The 23,018-nt window shown below is 41.1% G+C and overlaps 1 protein-coding gene across 1 annotated transcript; it reads left to right on the forward strand.

Moving 5' to 3' along the window:
* The first annotated feature begins 216 nt into the window (after window positions 1-216).
* On the forward strand, window positions 217-22,672 carry tmtc3 (transmembrane O-mannosyltransferase targeting cadherins 3). Its single transcript, XM_061252574.1, has 14 exons — window positions 217-350; window positions 1,500-1,713; window positions 2,453-2,671; window positions 3,993-4,092; window positions 4,905-5,020; window positions 5,486-5,658; window positions 6,831-7,083; window positions 8,744-8,892; window positions 9,399-9,519; window positions 9,666-9,777; window positions 12,082-12,185; window positions 17,984-18,153; window positions 18,443-18,669; window positions 18,989-22,672. Exons 2-14 carry the CDS (start codon window positions 1,525-1,527, stop codon window positions 19,801-19,803), a joined length of 2,748 nt encoding a protein of 915 aa, XP_061108558.1. The 5' UTR covers window positions 217-350; window positions 1,500-1,524; the 3' UTR covers window positions 19,804-22,672.
* The last annotated feature ends 346 nt before the right edge of the window (window positions 22,673-23,018 follow it).

A 23,018-nucleotide genomic window follows, 5' to 3' on the forward strand; every position in this document is an offset into this window, starting at 1 on the left:
TATTGTAGCTAGTAGCTAACTTATGGTGGTCAGCAAATGTATTTGTGTTATTGCAATAATGGTACTCTGAGGAACGTTAAATTATGCTGCATCAGTATTCGGAAATGTCAGTTTGTGGAGATGTTTGCTGATTAAAAATAAATAAATAACTACAGTTAACTCACCCGCTGGTTTAAAAAAAAATCGTAACAGCTCCTTTAAAAGTCAAAACTCTACCCCGGAAGTAATTATAGAATTTATAACAGTGACCTGGCTATTATTTTAGCTCAGGGATGACAATCGTTGTAAGACATATCAATGCATACTTTTCCATTTAGCAATTATAAAACTGGTACGAACATGAAAAGGGGGTAAGGAATAACTCTAAGCTTCTAATTATCCAGCTTGTTGCTTGTCGACTCTGGCATCTTATCAGAAACTAGCTTGCTTGCTAGCCAACACTTATGAAGGAATGTGCTACTTAGCTACCTAGCTAGCTTCCTTGGACGGTAGCTAGCTAGCTAGTCAGTTACTCCAATCTGTCTAACGAGAATCTATAGCCAGTTAGCTAGGCTAGCTAAGTTATCAACAATGGCAAGTTAACAGGCCAACGTCCCCCCTCTTACGAATACTGTGTATAATCTCGTAATGCTATGAATGAGTGCCCCCGTGATTAAAAAAAGAAATTCTAGCTAGCCATCGTGTCAGGTTATTCGGTTTGGTAGCCACTGCGTTTTCGTTAGCTAACGTTAGTTTGATGATTCAAGAATTAATTTCATGAATGAAATTACTCTTTGTATGTTTGGATAGTAGTGTGATCGTCGCTAATGCACCAAAACGCAGCCTAGCGAGGTTACGTTTACTGTATTGTAGCTGTGCATTCACAGTTGATTTAATTGATTTAAGTTACTCCAGCGGTGATACCATTCAAATGTGTATGATTCGCGCTGCAGACCAAGCCTTTCCTGAAAGTTATAGAACTAACGTTAACGTTTTTCAAGTTGACTTTCTTGACTAACCAATTTTTTAAATTTCCATTGCGCCCTTAAATTTTCACCTAGGCTAACATTATTGTTTAGCTTTTATTGTTAGAAAAAGTAAGTTATGTCGTTGGGCATATACATTGTTTGGTCTGTTAGGAATAACCATGTGCATATTTGCTGGAATTTTGTACGATATCGCTAGCTAACATCAGTTGAGCACAAGATTATTATTATTTTTTTTATGTTGCGACAGCGGTAATGTAAACGAATCAGTGCCTCCTATCAGCCCACACCCAGTTAAATAGGTCTTTCCAAGATAGGCAGACATCAATCAGCTGGCTGTGTCGGTATGCAAGTTAAATCGTGAACATAAGCGTTCGACGTGATTTAACTAGCAAGGTCAAAGTGTCTTCACCTTAACGCCAGAAAACGCAACCCCATGTCGAAAATAACCAATTCAACAAATGATTTCACGTACTCCTGGTAGATTTAAATTAACTTGCGTCTGGTTATACTTCTGATTTTCACCCTTCACAGAAGCCGATGAAGTATTTGGTTAAATATGGCTGCAGTGACGTGGAAGGAGATTTTCCTGCTGACCGGCGTTGTGTTGGGCTGCTACTGGAACAGCTTGTCGTGTGGTTTTGTGTTTGACGATGTCTCAGCCATCCTCGATAACAAGGACCTTCGGCCCTCAACTCCTCTTCAGAACCTCTTTCTAAACGACTTCTGGGGAACGCCCATGTCTGAGGTTTACCACTTGTTTAATGAGTCTATTTCAATCATCTGTCTATGAATTCTCTGACACCGTCATGGTTTGAGAGTTTTGCACTCTTTTCAGTGTCATTTTCCATCGGTTCACTGCCTGAGCCAAGTTACTGTATCTCCTGACTGTCCATGTTGCAAATAAGTGTAAAACAATGTTTGAAACGATATTTTCTTTCACCATCTGAAAAGCATCCTCAGTGACCTACACATTACTACCAAGTAATTCATTTCTATTTGCTTTTAAGTATTCCTGCTTTTTAGGGTTTTTTTGTAGTTTTTTTTATTTTTTATTATTGGAATGGGAAATCAGTGTGAGATGCATGTAGTTTCCTCTATCTTTATCTTCTTTCCCATCTTGAGCATAATGCTAGTTGGTTTCCTTCCTGTAAGTATACTTAAGATAATTGTGTCCATCAGGTTTTGGTCAAATAATTATTTTAAATACTTGAAACACTACACCAGAACATCTCCTACAGAATATGAATTAAACATGCATTTTCACCAATATTTAGAACATAGTTATTCTTTTACATGATTGTAAATTTTGTAACATGTTTTGTTGAAAATACTCAGGGAGTAACTGGCCTGGATTCAGAGGCATTTCAAATTTAGAATGGCACAGCCTTTTAAAATGTGGCTGTCCGGGAATTCAATGAAGGAATTCTAACCTCTTGGTTTGCTGTTGCACATTCCTAACAGTATACATTGTTCTCTCCCTGAAGGAAAGGAGCCACAAGTCCTATAGGCCCCTGACAGTCCTGACCTTCCGACTCAACTACCTGTTCAGTGAGCTCAGTGCTCCATCCTACCACCTCCTGAACGTGCTGCTACATGTGGTCGTGTGTGTCATCTTCTTGCGCGTCTGCCGGCTTTTCCTGGACAAAACCTCAAGCAGAGTGGCTGCCCTGCTTTTTGCTGTTCATCCTATCCACACAGAGGCAGTAAGTTTACAAAGGATTGTGGGCATTTTCTGCTTTGCACATACTAATGAATGGTCTACTCCTCTGTCAAGTGTTTATTTTTGCATGCATTTGCATACTGTACAGCCAATGTATTGAATTTTATAAACAGCCATGCCTACATACTCAGGGGAGAGTTGAGTCAAATTTTCAGTTAATCTTACTGTTGAAAATGGCCGCTCCGGTTGAACTGAGGTTGTGATTCATAGGAACTGCTTCACCAAAAGATCTGTGGGGTATTTGTCAAAGCAGTTAGGGAGTACAGAGTTAGCTGGATAACTGCTAAACCCTGAAGGGTGTGTGCTTGCGTGTGTCTTTTTTGTTAGCAGATCTCCCTTTCCCCTAAATTGTTATTGACCTCAGATACTTGATAGCCATATCCTATAACAATTTATCCTCAACAACTATCACTTTGATCAGCAGTGGGCAATTGTTTCCACCAAATACTCTAGCAAAATGAGGTAATTGGCTACATTAATACTGGTTCACTTGTAGATTAGACCACAATAAAACTTTTCATTTGGAAACACAAGAACAGCCTTCAGAAGAAAAATTGCTAAAATGTCAAATGCCTTAAATGTAAAGGCTAATTAAGTGAAGGCCAGACGTTGGCATGAAATCCAGAAATGGATACAACCCTCCTTGCCTACCTCCGATCTTGATGCATGCTTTTTTTTTTTTTCCAGTGTACAAATCATATCAAATTCTTCTTTATTAGTGTGTTTTTATGTGCATACATGATTATTTAAAAAATAATTTTACAACGCAATCTCCATTCCATAGCAAATAATTCTTTAGATTTCTCTTTTCTGATTTTGATTTGGACCATGTGCACACACACACCATGTTCGTCCACAAGATGGCATACATCAGTTACTATTTTTGTTCTTGAGGGTTCTCTGCATTGCTGGCAAATATGTTTTGCAATTTTTGCAGGTTTGAAACACCGTTTGTAACTGTTCAAATTTGATTGACACATTTAATTTTATGGCTTCTGCAGTATTGTAGAACAGCTTTGTATGCTCTTCTACTTATGCACCTGCAGCTGCCCCTTAAGCCCAGCATCAGAATAGTTACAGAAGGACTTGAAATGTTGAAATATTAGCGCAAATACAAAATTGACAATGTCAAGTAAGAAATACTGTAGATATGGCTTTTAAATCTGCTTTTAGCAGAATGTGTATGAGGTGCAGTGGTCCAAGATATGTTGTTCTTGCATCACAGTCTTTTTGCATGTGTGGTGTACAAATCAAGAATAGGAAAGGAATATAAAGAGTGTTCTTATTCCTGTTTCTCTTGAAAGGTCACTGGTGTGGTTGGAAGAGCTGAACTGCTGTCATCTATATTCCTGCTGGCAGCATTTCTATCCTATACCAGATCCAAAGGTTCAGATCATTCAATTGGTAGGTTTCTGTGTGAAAGCTGTATGTTTATATGTCCTGCAGTAATACTGCTTTCATGTCAATGTCTTGAACAAGTATAAACACATTCCCTCTCTCTGTGCCCTCAAGCCGATATGTTTGTGTGAGAAAATAAAATTCCTTGATAGTGTTTGAATGTACCCAGCATGTATTAATCAAACTCATAAGGCTTGATGACTATATGCTTGGTATGTTCAATCTTATACATTTTCTTTAGGTTTTTTCCCCCCAAATCAAACCAAAAAGATTTCCATTCATAAGGGAGAAGGAATTGTGATAGTTCACTAGTGTACTGTGGGATTCATTGTCAAATTAAAGTGATGTATATGAAGTGAAAACGTTAGTCGCATCAAGCATTCGCGCCCAGGTTGCAGAGCACTGTTTGAGAAAATGCTGTTGCAGATTGTCACACAGTAGACAGTTTTTTCTGTTTCTTGTTCTTCCTTATGGCTATATGATACAGCAGGTTTCTACTCGTCGATATTTCTTCTTATCTTTGATGTTTTTGGGGGATTTTTTTTTTACCAGACAGCAAATCACAAAGTTCCCAATAACAGATTGTACTAGTATAGCAACAAAGTAGCTACATAACAAGAGGCTATAATTCATGACCAGCCTGTAAGACAACCTTAAGTTATTCTGAGGCAGAACTCGAATGGTTTCCTTTTGGCTGTCAACTACAGTACTTTATTTTGTCTGAGTGATTTCCAGAGAGGCTCTTCAAGTTTACTTTGTCTTATTTGCATTGTGTTTGTTTATTTTTACCCCTAACTTTAACACTATTTGTCCCTTAGTGTGGAGTCCCATTGCGTTGACTGTGGTCCTGGTAGCAATTGCCACCCTGTGCAAGGAGCAAGGGGTAACCGTCATTGGAATATGCTGCGTCTACGAAGTGTTTGTAGCTCAAGGGGTAAGAGCAGTTAGCATTTCCTTTACCCACGCACCGCCGGAGGCTTCAGTGTCTGATGTCGGACTGACATTAGGGTGAGAGCCTCATTTATGGTCTTGTGCAGTCCGGTCAGAGTATCTTCTGATCTCTTCTCCACCGGTCAAAGCAGGTCACTCAGCATTCAGTTAAGGCCTCTTTCCTCTTACGTGAGGACCTTTCCTTTTAAGGACCATGGCCATACATACGTTTGTACACTTGCCCCATGTCTGTACCACTCTTTTTACATTAGTGTTGTTTGTAGTAGATTGTCCCTCTTGTTACATTTACTGGGACAAAGGCAAAAAGAAAAGAAATAGTTTAAATAAATTAAATCTTTCAGGAGAATACACACTTGCATGCATTGCATATAAACAAAAAAGTATTTTTCAACATTGACATCTTGTTTACAGAGGTGTGTTTTGTATATGTTTGTTTAATATGTTGCAGTTCACCTTGCCTGTGCTGATGGACACCATGCTTCAGATTCTGCGTGGGAAGGATGGGATTCCGTACGTGGTTCTGCAGACGTTACTGAAGCTTATCGCTCTCATCATCAGCACCCTACTGCTGGTGATCATCAGGGTGCAGGTCATTCAGTCTCAGCTGCCTGTTTTCACCAGGTGATTAAATGTGCGCGCGCACACTCACTCACTCACTCACTCACACACACCTAAACACTCACTCACTCACTCACTCACTCACACTCACACACCTACACACTCACTCACACACACACACTCACACACACCTACACACTCACTCACTCACTCATACTCGCACACCTACACACTCACTCACTCACTCACTCACACACTCACACACACACCCACACACTCACTCACTCACTCACTCACTCACTCACTCACTCACTCACTCACTCACTCACTCACCTACACACCCACACCCACTCACACTCACACACACACTCAGTCAGTCAGTCAGTCAGTCACTCACACACACACACACTCACTCACTCGCTCACTCAGTCACTCACACACTCATTCGCACACTCACTCACTCACTCACTCACTCAGTCACTCACTCACACACTCACACACTCAGTCACACACTCACACACTCACTCAGTCACACACTCACACACTCACTCACTCCAAAAGCTGCCCTTTACAGTCACTGGATTACATGCTGTTTCTTTAACTATGAGCTGATCAAATACGATATTTTGCTTGACGGAAACATTACGGGAATCATGTCTGGGAGGTCAGGAAATGCCACCTTTATCTGTACCGACCACAGCCATTGCATTGATTTCCTTTAGAGATGGACATTTTGCTTTCCAGAAGTGCTAGAAAGCACAGAGATTGTGTTAGCTGCCTAGTGAAAATAGTCACCTTCTTTCATTCTGAACACACCTTCCTTGTCGTGCTGATTTCCACTGCAAAAGTATTTAGGTGGATTATGATCAGTTCTAAATCCTATTTTGAAGAGGGCTTAAACTTGAGTGTGTCTGCTGTGCCAGACCCCTTAATCTCCTGGATGCAGGTCTCACTTTAAGACGAAGCGTATCCTCAGTATTCTCTGCCTCCCTGATCCACCTCACCCACTGACTGCTGTTTACAGCCATTTTCTTTAGCTTGATCCGGTTTTTACAGACGTTCATTCTCACAAATCGAATCACTGCATTTAAATCATTCCTATTTTGCTATAAATCAAATTGTCAGTGCCCCACAGCAAAATAGAAAAAGTTCCAGAGAGATTGAAAATTGGGCACTTTGCACCTGTTATGCGAGTTTTGCTTCATAAGACTGATGATCGTGCTTCTCGCTTACAGATTCGACAACCCGGCAGCTGTCAGCCCCACCCCTGCGAGGCAGCTAACATTTAACTATCTCCTGCCTGTCAACGCGTGGCTCCTCCTCAATCCCTCTGAGCTCTGCTGTGATTGGACCATGGGCACCATTCCTCTCGTGGAGTCCGTGCTGGATGTCAGAAACTCTGCCACCTTGGTCTTCTATTGTCTGCTGGCACTGCTAGCCTTCCACAGCCTGCGCTACTCTGACGCCTCGGCCAAGACTGTCATCATGGTGAGAGGTCACGTGGTAGATCAGTCCGTCTAACGCATTAATGGCGCTCATCAAACGCTGCACATTTGTTTGGCGACACCTCAAAGCAACTTAATAAAACCTTCCCCAAAATAACAGGTTCCGCTGCAGTTTATCTCTCAGAAATGTATTGACATCCTCATTTTAGTGTTTGTTGTTTATGTGAACAAATGTAAATCTAAAACATAAATGGCTTTCTTCTTAAAATTGGTGTAATTCTTTAGCTTTCCCATTATTTTAATGTGATTCAATTCAGAATATTTCTAAATTTGACAGTATAAGCGTGTGCTTTATTCATATTGTCCAAAAGTAGCATCAGTATCTGTAGCTAAATGCAATAACTACAGCTATGTTTGAGAGAGTGAAATGGTTTTATCCCAATATGTTTATTTTTGGGTTTTTGGATTTGTCATATTATTGTCAGAGCCTGGGAGTACAGAACTTACCCCATTGTCAGCCAATGTAGTGTGACACAGGGGTGCCCACACATATGTTCAGCACAACGTGATTTACAATGTTGGGTGGGTAGGTTTGGGGGGGCAGCTGATGTCGAAAGCCTTGCGTTTAATCAGTTGAAGTCACAATTACTTAATAATACTGCCTACAACCATCATACCATCCATAAGTAAATCCAGTGATTTTTTTTTAATGTAAGGAAGAGGGCTGAAAACTGGAAGACTCGGAATCTATTAGTGTGGCTGATCACAGTTAACATACTGTGCTCCCTTGGCATAAAACTTTCACAACACCTCCATCTCCTAATAGATATTAAAATACATGTTAATCCTGACCAGACTTAACGTTTCATTTATTTATGTTCTGGTTGCTGTCCTTGGCCAATTTAGGAATTTCTATGTGGCTATTATTATTTTGTACGGATTCTGTTGAAATGGGCTGTTCCCTTGAGCTATATTTCTGTCTGCCTTGGGTTCTTGGCATGCACTACTGTACAATTCAAAGTTAATTGATATCGCTGCCTTAAATGTATTTTTTTTGTTTTGTTTTTTTCCTGCTTTGCCTGTAGCTACCAGTGCCCTCTATTCATGTGGGAGAAAAATCTGTGACTTTGTTAAACCAACAATTTGCTCTGCTGTAATGTGTATTTCCTCCCAGTTAATCTAGCCCTCGCTGTCTTGCCAAAATGAATCAAACAGACTTAAGTCATTTAATTCCTAGGTGAGGGAAATAATTGCTGTATGAAATGACTGATCTGGGATTAGTGGTTACTTTGTAAATTGTATTTGTCAAGCTTTTAGTTAGTGAAATATGTGCATGTTTTAATTGCATGGATAGAATTCTTCTTTTGATGATTTGTCAGGTTGTGGTTGTTGGGTGAAATGTAACCAATAATTATCATATAGCTTTACATTGAGTCAAACGCATGTGACGGTGACTGATCTCTGATGCCCTCTTGAAAATAATCTTCATTTATTTTACGTTGCGTGGTATGTGTACCCAGCTAAATTGATACACTTCTTTTTACTCCACTCCATATTCAGTCAGACTGTGTTTTTTTGCCTTTTACCTCATGATGAGCTTCAGGAAAAACCTGACCCAAGACCATTTACGTGCTGCAGTTCAATTGGGAAAGAAAATGCCGTAAATTTATTTGTTTCATTTATTGTTTTGCCCACCCCGACAGGCCTTGTCACTGATCGTGCTTCCCTTCATCCCTGCATCCAACCTGTTCTTCCCTGTGGGCTTCGTGGTGGCTGAGCGTGTGCTCTATGTTCCCAGCATGGGTTTCTGCATGCTGGTGGCCAACGGCTTCAGGAGCGTTTCCCAAAGCGGGTGAGTTATTTTAAGTCCCCAACAGGATGGGGGGGGGGGGGGAGGGCGGAGGGGAGGGCGGAGGGGGGGCGGAGGAGTGGAGGAGTGTAGGAGTGTAGGAGTGTATCTGAGAGAAAGAGAGATGGGTTGGAGATGGAGAAATCACAAAGCATTCTTTGTTAAAGATCTGAAATGTCTGTGCTGGTCAGAGTTTGGCCCACAAAATAATTTGTGCAGAAACCTCCACTGTTGGCCAGGGTTCGTGCCATGAGGCCGTGCCCCAAGGATATTGGTTTGAATCAAGGGTGTCAGCACCATACTGTATATGTTATGTGTTTCCATGTGAGATCACGTGCAACTGAGGGCTTTTATGACTCATTGCATCGAAGGCCACCAGGCCAGTTTGTGGGCCCGTCACACTCCGGCCCCCAGCTCTAGTAATTTCACTAAATATACATGCAGACACATAAACATTCAGCAGCAGGGTGAGTTGTTATAACCTCTTTCTATCCCTTTTCAAAATCTAGGAATCTGAAGAAAATCTCCTGGCTTTGCATGGCTTTGCTCCTCACCACCCATGCCATCAAGACTTTCAACAGAAACTGGGACTGGGAGTCTGAGTACACACTCTTCACTTCTGCTTTAAAAGTATGAGGCAATTTACCCAGTGTGTGTTATCATGCACATTTTACCCACACTTAAAAATACTTTGTGCTCCCATTTGTTTGTAAGAGTTGCTTCTTACCAGCGATCACATGTCATCCCTAATTTTATTGAAAATGTCTTCATATCAGGTCAATAAGAACAACGCAAAGCTTTGGAACAATGTTGGTCATGCTCTGGAGAATCAGAACAACTATGAACGAGCATTGAAATATTTCCTCCAAGCCACCAATGTCCAGCCAGGTAAAAATGCTCAGTGTTTTATTTATCTCATCTATAGTCAGTACATGGGATTGTGTCATTACTTGATGCTGTATCATGCTGTTAAGCAGTCATTGTCTTGTTCTATGATATCTAAGGTAACAATAGTTCATGAAATTTACCAGGGCTGGTAATGTCTGTTCTTTTTGCACACTGTTGTTGATCTCCAATTTTTTCATCCAAAGATTGGTCAAAACACTGTTTAATAATCCATTACTTGCTTGTACAAATCCGTTTGAATTAGATAATTCGATCTAATTCAAATGGATTTGTATTAGATAATGGTTGATTATGGTTGATTGATGGCATACCCCTAAAATCTAACTCACATTCTGGAGTGCTTCTAACAGTATTTGGGTATGAACCAGAAAATTCCCAGAGCCACAAACTGTGATGGGATTAAGGAATGGTGAGCTGCATTAGCTTCCATAGCCCTGCTCCAGATGTGTTACATAGCCGTACCTCGCTCACAGGCACTCAATACACCATTTCAAGTTAGCCGATTGTTTAGATTTCAGTTGAAACTTCCAACTGATGAACTCGCAATCATATGCTATAGTATGGTGTATTTATTCATTCTGAAAACGAAGGTAAGGCCCTGTTATATTTGTGTTATTGGAAATCTATTCAAGCCAGTCTTTGCATGGATCAAGAAAGTTATATTTCACACTGAAAATAGCGATTGCCTCCCAGCAGTGCACAGAAAATTCAAATGGCCTAGTGCCATCATAAGACCTTCAAGCCTGAGCTTGTCTGCAATTCCTTCAGGCCAGAAATGGCCTAATGCTTACTCTCATACATGATGAATAGGCCTAGGTTTAGTTAGGTTTTCAGCTATTCTGATACAAATTCCTAACCAATCTTAATGGTTGTAGTCCATCTATGTTACAGGTCAACATGACCGTGGAACCCAAAAAATGCAAATATTTCTTGTAGGGTCTTTGTGGCTGTCAATGACAGGGAAATTACTTGTGCAGCCTGAGGCTAATTTGGTGGAAAGGTTGTCTTGTGGCTAGTAACATCTTTCAGAACATTAATAAATGTGTCTGATCGCCGTCTTTCCTTTAGCCTTTAGTGTTGGTTAAAAATTAGAAAATAGTTAATAAAAGCTCTGGACTGACACATTAAATAAACTCAAACCTAGTTAATTCTAAGGCTTCATATCTTCATCTTAAATCTTAAATTATAGCACGGTGTACATAACCTCTTGCTATGCGTCTGCCTCAGTTAAACTTTCTTTAGACTGTTCACTACTAGGAAGGCCACCCACTGAAACTCTTTATGATATGATGATAAACACGTTAGCACAGTTGAAGTCTGAAAGCTATCTTTTGTTTTGCTGTTTTTCACTATTTGTTGTATTCCTTTAAACTTCTACATGTATCTGATGCATCATAAAACATTGCCGTTTTATTTATTTTATAAATGGAGCGCTACTTATGCTATGTAGCTATCTGGCTAATGAATGGCAGTTTCATAGCCCAAAGCTTGAAACATCTGAGAAGTGACTTTCCCAGGCTGACGTGGGGTTGTTGTATCGTAAACATTGGTGCACTGCATTATTTTCCCATCTAGATTTCTCCAATGTCTAGTCACATTTTAATAGCTTTAATTGACTAATCTGTTCAGGTCTGTCAGAGTCTTTCATCCCTCCCTCTCCCCAAGCACAGAGATTCAAGCGCTGACAACTCTGCGGCACTTTCATCCCCACCACTCACCTATGTCACACACCACAGTGTCCTCGGCAAGCACAACCTGTGCCAGGCTGTGAAGTTCAGTGCTGCTTTTTGTGTCACGTTGGCACTCCCCTCTTGTTTTCATGTTATATAATTTTTTTAAAATATTGCATCGACGAACATGGAGCTCTATGCGCCCCATGCCAGTCTGTTTAGCAATATGTCACCATTAGTGGTTTAGCCTGTTGATTTTGGCATTTAGCCAGGAAAATGAAGTGACGGTTGGTGTAATATCAGCGGTTGGTTGGTTCTGAACTTATGCAAAATCTGGAGCTGTAACATTTGCTTTAACTGACTTGGTTAGAGAGGAAATAATGGACCTTGATTTGATTAGCCCACAGGGTCGCCATTCATCTTTGCTTCTGGAACTGCAAGTGTTGCTGGAATGTTGTTCATCTGGAATTGGATCCTTTGAAGGCTGAAGCTGTTGTCTTTAATCTGTGTGTCAAGACACGTCTGCCCGTTATCCTATCCATTCTGTGGAAATGGCTAGTCTGCATCCTAAAATGAAATTGGGTACAGTCAGTTATAATTGTACCCATTCTTACAGATGACATTGGTGCCCACATGAATGTTGGAAGAACGTATAAGAATTTGAACCGAACCAAAGAAGCCGAAGAAGCCTACTTGATTGCGAAATCTCTCATGCCGCAGGTATGTAAAGAAGTGTCTCTTGCCCTGTGTAAATGTACATTTGTCTGACATTGTCTGCCTTGCAATGGTATTTAGCTCTGGAAAAACATGGGTAAGGCTTCTTGGGCCTCTTAATAGGCACATAATCTTCCCAAAGCTGTCAATCACTTCATTTGTCTTTGCTTTTGGGTTCCTGAATGGCCTACCTGTTAAGTGAGTAGGGCTCACTATGTCTCAAATGTAATTGATACTGCCTGTATGACCTCTACCTCGTCACTCTCTCTGTCGCCGCTGGCCAGCCAGGCTCTTGCAGTTGGCCTGCGTTCGCTCACTAGCACACGCATAAAAATGTGCACAGACTGCTTCTGCTTCTCCACTGTGAATGTGCTAATGAACAGCCCTCCTGAATTGACATCTGGGACTCTGCTCAAACACACCAAATGGCAAAGTGTCCCAGCAGTGCCGCACACCCTTACCTGTGTGAAGCAAATGTCACCTAACCTTCATTTACAGTGCAGCCTGTAATTATTTGGACAGTGACACAGTTTATGTTCTTTTGGTTCTGTGCTACACCACAATGGGTTTGAAATGAAAACATGAATATGAGATTAAGGTGCGGACAGTCAACTTTAATCTTTGCATAAACTATCTGTAGGGCTGTAATTCCTACATGGATCATCTGATGTGGGTATAAAGTCCTCACATTAAAACTGATAGTCTGCCTTTTAACCTCACTCAAGCCAAATAACCAACCAAATAACCTGTCCAAATACTTGGATTGCACTGTATGTATTGTACGTCAATAACTTGGAGGCTATAGCCTCTTACCTCACATAGTGTGGCTCGATGCAAGCAGTGATGTTGACATACAGTACTGTCTGTAAGTATTGGGACCATGGTACAATCTCTGTTCGTTTAGCTCTGTACTCCAGCACGTTGGATTTGAAATGAAGCCATGAATAATGGGGTTAAAATGCACCTTTAATTTGACGGTATTTATATCCGTATTTGGTAATCGGTGTTGGAATTGCATCCCTTTTTATACATCGTCCCTCCTTTGTTTGCTTCTCAGCTGTTTCTTCTGCTCCTATCAGCCTGTAGATTATCAATGAAGGCAAGTGAGCCAGCACCTGTGGCTGCCATACATATATATATTTATCCTTACATCTAGATTAATAGATAATACTCTGTAAATTGAGACTACTTTAATTTCCATTTTGGGTGAAGTGCCCCTTTAACGAGCCAAGATTTAAGAGCCCCCGTTTTTGCCTCATTTTTGGCTGTCCAATTGCTATAGTAGGACTTTTTCATCTCTTCTGTCTGTCGGTGATTTACTGATTACTGAAGAACATCTCCTGTCCAAACTGCCAAAGGAATACAAATGGTGTTCACTATGCTGGCAGGGAGCCAGCAGGATGCAATAAACAACCCCTCTCATCTGTCTCTGCAATAAACTATCATCTCAAATGCCCTGTAGCCCCCACACACAAACTGTCACACCAGCACTGAGAACGTCCAACTATAACCATATAGTGCATATCCATATTTGGTGTTGTACGAGTAAACTGTATGAGTAACAGGTCAGTGTCACTGTTGATGTGGTATGGTGGGTGCTTCAGAGTGCATGAAACTCTATTCACGTGCGCCCAGCTGTGTGATACTTGTACTTGCTTTTCTGTCCTACCATCTGTGACATGGATCCCATGGGACAGGTCCTGTTATTTGTAGGGTGTTCTTTGATGGTTGGGTATACGGAGAGAAAAGTGGAATGATTTACACTGCTTCTCATTGTAAACCTGTGCAGTATACTATTCACTGCAAGTATTTTACCTAATGCATTACTAAACACGTGTTAATATATTTGTAAAATGACTAGTCATTTTTGAATCTCAATTGGGTAGCTCTCATTGGTCTTAACTAATTCTGTTGCATATTGATTTTAAGGTCACCGTTGAAGTAACTAGTATTTTTTTGCCTTGCTGTGGTCTTGTGTCGGGACTCGCACTGAAGTGGGAGGAGAGCCACTGCTCAGGGTGTGTCAGTCAAGTTCAAGCGGCACATTGCCATTTTGGTTTAGCAATTATCTGGTCAGACTGATCCGCATTTCACCCTTTCACCACCAACCTTCTTGACCCAGGTCTAAGGCACGAGTCACAGGGCAGTCAATGGCGTCGCCTATTTCTAATTTCTGGGCTTTCACGATTATCATGCACGCAAAATCCTACTCAAAATCCAATCAATAGTTATTCATCGGGTATAATGAGTGTCTGCTATGTTCCATATGATGTTGACATTGCTTGGGATGCAGCCATGGTTTTGACATTGCAGCAAGCAACTCGTGGCCAGGTTGCTCTCTTATACAGTAGTACGGTACAATATATAATCAGTAACATGGTAATGCACATGGTCTGTTGCTTAACATGGATAGGAATGATTCCTCTGTTAGTAAAATGGAAATGCAGGCTGTGTGTCACTTACCATGGATAGGAATAGCTACTGTATTAGAGAACTGGTCTAAACCAATAAAAATCAATACTTGTCTCAACATGTGGCTTACATGTTGGCAGATGTTCAAGTACAGGAGGCTATATGATGTGAAAATGCTGTCTTGTGTTATCTAATAAGAGGAAGGTCTCGCACAATAGGGTCCTTATCCTATTAGAGCTTCAGAATGCTCAGAAGAAGGAAAAAAAAAAGAGTTTCGTAGTGCTCTCAGCGACAGGGAGATTTTGGAATGGTATTGTAGCTTCATGCTTTCGGCTTATTCTTCCCATACCATGCCATGTTTAAGGTGCTGTTCCTTCACTAAATAGCCAGGTGTCCATAAAACTCAGATGAACCTTTTACAGTTTGTGCTCCAGGCTTTGTACTGGGGGATCTAAGAATGAATGGAATATGCCAAGTCAGTTTTACAGTAGTGTGCAAATATTTGGGCACCCCTGGTCAAAAAGCCTTCTACAATTTATATCGAAGTGAACAGAAGCGATCCTGACCCCTAAATGGTACTGTGGTAAATTGTTATTGTTTAATATTTCAAAATAATCAAAAAAGGAAAAAGGCCCTATCGCTTTTGGAATTTTTCCCCATTCTTCCTGGCAGAACACATCTAGCTCAGAAATATTCTTTGGTCTCCTCGCATGTATGGCATGTTTGAGATCTCTCCACAGATTTTCAGTTAATCTTCAAGTATGGGGATGGTTGTGGCCATTCCAAAACCTTCATCTGTCTTTCCTGGGCGCACTTCATGGTTGATGTTGAGGTATGCTTTGGATCATTACCTTGCTGGAATACCCAAACTCTCTTTAACTTCAATGTCTGGACTGACCTTTGAAAATTAGCCTCTAGAATTTCTTGATATTTGGTGGAATCCATTCCACTCGCACAATTTCCTGTGCCCCCAGCTGCCACACAACCCCAAAGCATAATGGATCCACCTCCATGCTTCACACTTGGCAAGGTGTTCTTCTCTACAAAGGCTTCAACCTTTTTTCTCCAAACATACCAATTTTGGTTTCGTCCTTCCAATGTGTTGTTCTGAGAATTTCTTGCCAATTTATCTTGTTCTTCCAGCCCTGCTTTGACTTAATCTTAATCTAATAATGTTTCTGACATTGGAAATGGGTCATTTGAAACATTGTGAGTTTTTGTAGCCTTCTCGTTCTTCTTCATTCTGAAATCCTTGGACAACTGGAACCCATGGTTCACCAGACAGAACAGTCACTACAGTTGGATACATTAGAAGGCATGGTGTTACTTCAGAATAAAACGTTCAGCCCTGGTATTATACTCAACTGAGTCGCTGAAGCGCTAAAGAGGAAATCTCCTGGGTCTGGGCCTTAGTAATCATGTTTTTAAAAAGTAACAAAGAATAATCCACAGGGCCCTTTTCCTTTAAAAAAAAAAAGTAATCTTGCTTTAAAATTTGCATAAAGGTCTCATGTTTAACTCTCTACCATTTAGAGTTCAGGTTTGCTTTCGAACACATACAGATTCATTGTAACGGACATTTAAACCAGGGGTGCCCACATTTTTGCACCCCACTCTATGATCTGTCAAAATGACTGCAACATTTGGTTTTATTTGACTGGAACTTTTTCTCCCCAATTAAAAAAAAATGGTTCTCACAAATGTGATAGCGTCTGATTTTTTTTATTATTTTAATTTTTTTTACACTATTTAATGCTAATCCTGCCTGGAGCATTGGGAAAATGACTAATGCATTGCTCATTTCACAATCATCAAAGTGAGGCCATTCCTTATGTGTCTACAGGATCGTACATCATATTGTGCTGTCAGCATCCACCTGAAGCTACACTGTGCATCTTTTGTTTCTGTAAATTAGGTATTTTTCAATGTACCTGTTAAAGAAAATGTCACTTTCAGGGCCTTACGAAGAGAGCTCAAATGTGCTCCAGTGAAGTAGACTCCTCTTATCCCTGCAGCCTGAGCGTGGATGTTGGCTGAGCACCAGACCCGATGCATGAAAGAGGCCAGAATAAACAAGCAGCTGACAACTTCCTGAATAAAAAATACAACGTTTAACAACCCCTCCCTCCTAATGTAGGCATTCATGGAAGCTAACTGCACAAAACTGGCTCTATATTGAAGCTCCCTTTTTTGTGTATGCTTCTTCCATATTACTTTACCGATGATGCTTTGTTGTCTTTACTAGAGAGCTTCTCTAATGACTTTATATACAGTATATTGTCTGTTCAAGTGGGGTAACTGGAACTTTGAAATGTCATTGAGTATCTCCTCCATGATTCGCTTGAGCGGATGTTTTAGTCTAATGCATAGGAGAGCTTTTGTAGGTATCCAGTTTTAAGGATCAAATTTCACCTTCACAGCCCCCTCAGGTTAATCACTTTCTTTAATAATCCAATCATTCATTATTTACAGCACTTTTTATCGAACATATCCACCAATGCAGTCTGCATTTTTCCTAGACTTGTCTCAGGTTACAAGGAAGCCATTGATTTTCCTGTTTCTCTTTCCACTTAATGGTTAGATTCATACAATTACCTCATTGTCAGTGGAAGACAAAGGAGTGATAACTAAAGTAGGAAGGTTAGCTTGAGACAAACTTAAAACAAATTGGTAGTGTAATCCTTATAGGATTTGGCAAATAGAATTGATCCGTGACCTTCAAGGTGATCTTAAATTCTGGGATACTTTGAGGTGGTTCTTAATCTCCAGAATGCTCTTTGCCGAAGATCTTAAACCCTAGAATGCTCCTAGAGTTAGTGTTAGTCCCAGGTAGAAGACCAAATTTTGGGCGAATGAAATTTCTGTGTACTTATTGTGGCCGATTCTTTGATGGCAGTATCGTGAGATTTTTCAAATGGCATGTTTGTGACATATACTGTATATTTTGCGCCTTGCTTGACAAGTCTCTGCATGGTTCTCACAAACCGCTGTCGAGCCTTGATTTGACATTTTCTGGGCTCCGAACTTGACTGGTCTCCTCCCCATGGAACACCGTGGAGATGCTAAACACGTTTCTGAAGATCAAATGCAGATGTTTTTTTTTTTTTTTTATACTTCAAATGTGCTCGGAGCACAGCAGGAGTGCCCCCCGGTGCGCTCGTGAAGGTGCATAGGGTTCTCCTGATCTGCCTCAGGCTGCCCTCCTATTGTGAACAAACTGGTCCATTTTGAAGAGCGATAATTTTTATTAACTCTCTGACTGTCTGTGTGGTATAATTGTACTGAATTATACATTCACTTTTGTAATTGTACTGACTATTCTTTTAAGAAAAATGACTATCTTTTGTCTTGTTTAACATGCCCAGATAATGACCTGTGTCTCTGTTTCACAGATCATACCAGGGAAGAAGTACGCCACCCGTGTGGCCCCCAACCACCTGAACGTTTACATCAACCTGGCCAACCTGATCCGAGCCAACGAGTCCCGGCTGGAGGAGGCCGACCAGCTGTACCGGCAGGCCATCAGCATGCGGCCGGACTTCAAACAAGCCTACATAAGCAGGTAGGCCCAGCTGTCGTCTCCTGCCTCCACAGAGCATCAGCAATCCACGGCTCAACTTGTCCCTTAAGTGAATCTGTTTTTAGTAATTATTCTGCAATTTTACCTAATACTTTTGAACTTTATAAAAACTCCCCTCTCTCTCAGAACAAAGTTCAGCCACTGCAATGCTTGTTTGGGGTTACTTAACTGGCAACAGGATTAGCATTCAGACGTCCGCTGGTGAATAGTTCAAGAAAGATGCCAATAAGCTTTAACTTCTCTTCCCCACTCCTCCTTTCCCCCTCTATAGAGGGGAGCTCCTGTTGAAGATGAATAAGCCCATGGAGGCTCGCGATGCTTATCTGAGAGCACTGGAGCTGGATAGAATGAATGCTGACTTGTGGTACAATCTGGCCATCGTCAATATTGAGATGAAGGATCCCTCAGAGGCACTCAAACACTTCAACCAAGCCCTGGAGCTCAACCCTCGCCACAAACTGGCACTTTTCAACTCCGCCCTCCTCATGCAGGAGTCTGGTGAGCATTTCATGTTTACAGATAACATATGTTTACAGACAAATAATGTTTACAGATCTCATATTTGCTCTCTTCTCCTGACATACTAATGCAGAAAACATTTAAAAACACATTTATATGAAGGAAATCTAGGGGGCCTACGACTTTTGCTCGGTTCTGTGCTGCAGTTTCGGTCGCCTCATTGTCTAGATCACATGGTTAAAAAAATTGGAGGAAATGGAAAGGGACCGTTAACCTCATTACAGGGCCTTCGCTCAGCAGCCAGTTTCACAGGCGTGTTTCATAGGCGTTTCACTCTGATGTGTCATTGTTTACTTAGGCGAGCCCAGGCTTCGGCCGGAGGCCAACCGCCGTTTCCTGATCTACGTGGAGGAGGAGCCAGAGGACGCCAACGGCTACTTCAACCTGGGCATGCTGGCTATGGACGAGAACGCCAACGAGGCGGCGGAGCGGTGGATGAAGAAGGCCATCTCCCTGCAGAGGGGCTTCCGCAGCGCGCTCTTCAACCTGGCGCTCCTGTACTCGCAGTCGCACCGGGAGCTGGAGGCCCTGCCCGTGCTGAGCGAGCTCCTCCGGCACCACCCGGAGCACGTGAAGGGCCTGATCCTGAAGGGCGACATCCTGATGAACCACCGCAAGGACACGCAGGGCGCCCGCCAGTGCTTCGAGAAGATCCTGCGCATGGACCCCAGCAACGTGCAGGGCAAGCACAACCTGTGCGTGGTGTACTTCGAGGAGCGAGACCTGCTCCGAGCCGAGCGCTGCCTGGAGGAGGCGCTGGCCATGGCCCCGCACGAGGAGTACATCCGCCGACACCTCGGCATCGTCCGCGGGAAGATGGCCGCCATGACGGCCGCCGGGGAGCCGCTGGTGCAGAACAAGCCCGGCTCCGGCCAGGGCTGGGAGGGGCGGGAAGGGCCCAGCCAGAGAGGCGACGAGGAGAAGAATGGGCGGAAATCCTCCCCCGCTGAACACGGTGCTGGGAGCACGGAGCAGTCCAAAAGCCTGGAGCCCGGCCAGCCTGAAAAGAGGACTAAGGCTAAATCCACAAAAGAGATTAAAGACATAGAAGAGAAGAGGGCAGCTGCCTTGAAGAGGCTGGAGGAGATTGAGCGCATATTAAGTGGTGATTAACCTTGTTGTCTTTTTACGGCTGGACTACTTTTATACTACTATTTAAAGACGAGTGTTGGCTTCCGTTTAGAAACATGCTGGCATTCCTAAATTGGCGACAACTGCCCCATGTTTATGCATGCTGTCATGCCTCCATGCAAGAAAATGTCGTTGAGGGCTGAAGAGAAGTGCCCCATTGCTTGATTTCAGTACCAAGGGTAAATGGGTGAAAAATAAAGTTATTAAAAAAGAAAGCTTATTTCGGAAAAGGCCTGAAAACAAAAAAAGCACACTATTATCGTATACACTAATCTGAGCCCTGAAACATGTCCATTGTGAATGTCTTGTCATACTCTTTATTTAAAATAACTGTTTTTGTTTTTTGTGGACCCCCTGCGGTAACATGTGGATAGGTACATGGTATTCCCTCACTAACGGCCTGACTTGTATGGAAATACAATTCTATCAAATTTATGTATGCACAAAAACAAGCTTTGCAAAACATGGCTTGTGGTTGCAAACATGCAGACATGCAACTGATTTGTGAATAAATGCATAAAACTTCAGTGTTTAGTGTTTCACTAAATAATCTCCATTCACAGCATTTCCCTTTATTTTCAAAGCATCCTGCAAGTTTACAAATCGTGTTCCGTTTCTTTGAAAAATTAAGTTTACATATAGTTCGCAAACTATGTTGTATTTATGCACAAACCATGTTGTATGCCTGTGAATCTTATTGTATTTATTCTAAAGAGGCTTTGCAAGGAAATGCAGTATTTGTCTAGGCGGGTAGTGTTCACATTTTACCTTGGGGGTTGTGTAGTTTTTACGTGATTCACTGGATTTTTTTTTTTTAACAAACTTTTAAATGCATATATTGTTTTGTTAAATGTAATGATTGTTTCATGGTGAATAAATTGAAATGTATTGCTGAATCCAAAGCAAGATCTACACTATGTTAATATTCCCTGTACTTGATTATTTGCTGCATTACATTCAGCACTGTTGAGAAGTGGTGCAGTCTCCATTTTGACCGTTTCCTGTGTCATGGTCTGAACTCTTATACTACTTCCTAATCTGGCTCTACTTAGTCAGGGTTGTGTGGATAGCCTTTGCTTTACATACTGTAAAAACACCACCACTAAAGGGATATTTTTCAATGAGGAGTAGCTTTGCTTAGTCTTATCCTCAAAATAATAAAGGTTTAGTTTAGATTGAGATAAAAATAATAGTAATTCACCAGTGATGTTGAATTTCAAGCCCAAATATGCATTATTTCTGTGCAGTGAGAGCTTGATGCCATTTCTTTAGAGAGAGCACACCATATTGTTACTTGTGTTATTTGTTTTTGATTCTTACTCTTGGGATATCAGATATCAGAATATCTAGTTGTGAACGGTTTTCTCTCACCATCTACCAGAATGTTCATTTGATGAAGGCTCTACCAAACATCAGAGCTGCATTTCTTTGAAGATCTCTGAATTGACATGTTTTGTGGATTGATTTCTGATTTCTAACTGAAATGCCATTAGTTTTGTGCCTCGGGTGAATTTCTGGGTCATTTTCATGTGCGTTTAGGGAGTTTTTTGTGTTTCAAATTATTTTTTGGTGATTGTTTTGTGCTACCGTACACACAACAAAGATTTATTTATTGGCATATTTCACATGCATTTACTGTACAAATTGAATTTATATGAACGCAAACTGCATGGTATCCTACAATAACTGTAGTGGATTTCCAAACAATAATTTTCTGACATGTAGTGATCAGATGTGCCTATCCTGAATCTCATTGACAGTGAGTGCCGTACAGTATGGGATCTGCCTGTGCATTTGTCTCTGAGCCATCTATGAGCACATTAATGATGTATCATAATACCAATATTTGATTATCGTAAAGGTACATTGATATTCTGGCAGTTGCTTGGGTGGCAATGATTGTTTTGACAGTTTGTGAATGCTTATCCATATTGTGAACTGTATAGGCGAGTACATTTTTATTAGCACCACAATCAATAACACTATTGGAATCTACGGCAAAGCCTTCTGTTGATTTAATTGATTATTATTCAGCAAATAATTTCTAAATTATTATTGGAGCGAAATCAAGCTGGCCTTTACAGCCGACAGCCGCACCATGATGTTCCCGATTTTAGTTGGCTGATACTAACCCGGACTTGTCGGTGGCGACAGCTCAGTTTTCTGCAGTCTTCCTTCAGAAAGCAGTTATCTTACCCAGTGAGAGTGCTTTTAAAATGAGACTATGAACTCAGACCATGACTCGCTGTGGCCATTGCCATTGCCATGGCGCTTATTAAAGGGGGCGGGTGTCTCCTACGGTCTGGCAATCTGGTTCTCTAACTGGCACTGGTTGGTTTCGTGGGCTTAATATTTTCCTTCGGCCTGTCAAACACTGAGAATTGTAACAGGTATTATATATGAACATACATTGTCCGTTTGTTTATCCATTTTGTTGTGATTCCGCTTATTATTTAGTCACACGCTTGATGTCATCCACATTAATGCACAATACTGTAAGTCTTTTTAAAAGTTCATTGGTATTCAGGTTTTTATTTCCTTTTTTCCCAATATTTGACATCCAGCCATTATTTTGAATTTTAGGGATGTGCGTTATGTTTATCTGTTTAACCATATACATGGGAATGTATTGCCTATTAAATAAATTTAACATTGTTCAAATGCTTGTAAAAGCTTACAAACCTTATATTTTTTAATTCATAACACATGGATTATTTTCTGTTTGACTGAAAACCAATGTTACCTTTTGATTTATCTATCATTTTGGGAACTGCAACTATAGCGGCCATTTTGTCTGAGTGGATGTGATGAGGCTTATCACTTTAAAATAAAAATGGCTAAATGAATGGAACTCATGCTCTTAAATGTGTCGGTTTTGTGGTAGTTCTGGGAGCAAGTGCTGACGTGTTTTGCCCAAGTGAATGCCTCCGATGACTCTCGGCTCCAGATTTATGGAACAGCATAGCCATTTCAATATCTGCTCTGGACTTCCTCACTTGTCTCATATAGATAGCACCTCGGCCTTACGATGAAATCTTGCACTTTAACAATATGTGCATGTGTTTAACTCCCTGTAAGATCATTTATATTTCCATAAATATCTGTATGTATACAGTATATTCATGATATATTTCTAACCATATGTGAAAAGTAAACCTTTTGTTGATTTACATAATAAGTTTATAGTTGACATGTTT

The sequence above is a fragment of the Conger conger genome, chromosome 8 (assembly GCF_963514075.1).
Source record: "Conger conger chromosome 8, fConCon1.1, whole genome shotgun sequence".
Lineage (NCBI taxonomy): Eukaryota > Metazoa > Chordata > Actinopteri > Anguilliformes > Congridae > Conger > Conger conger.

Coding starts and splice junctions, on each gene's coding strand:
- tmtc3 (XM_061252574.1), top strand. CDS start 1,525: ATGGCTGCAGTGACGTGGAAGGAGATTTTCCTGCTGACCGGCGTTGTG. Junction 5,021..5,485: donor AAGTGTTTGTAGCTCAAGGG/GTAAGAGCAGTT, acceptor AATATGTTGCAG/TTCACCTTGCCTGTGCTGAT. Junction 9,778..12,081: donor AGCCACCAATGTCCAGCCAG/GTAAAAATGCTC, acceptor CCATTCTTACAG/ATGACATTGGTGCCCACATG.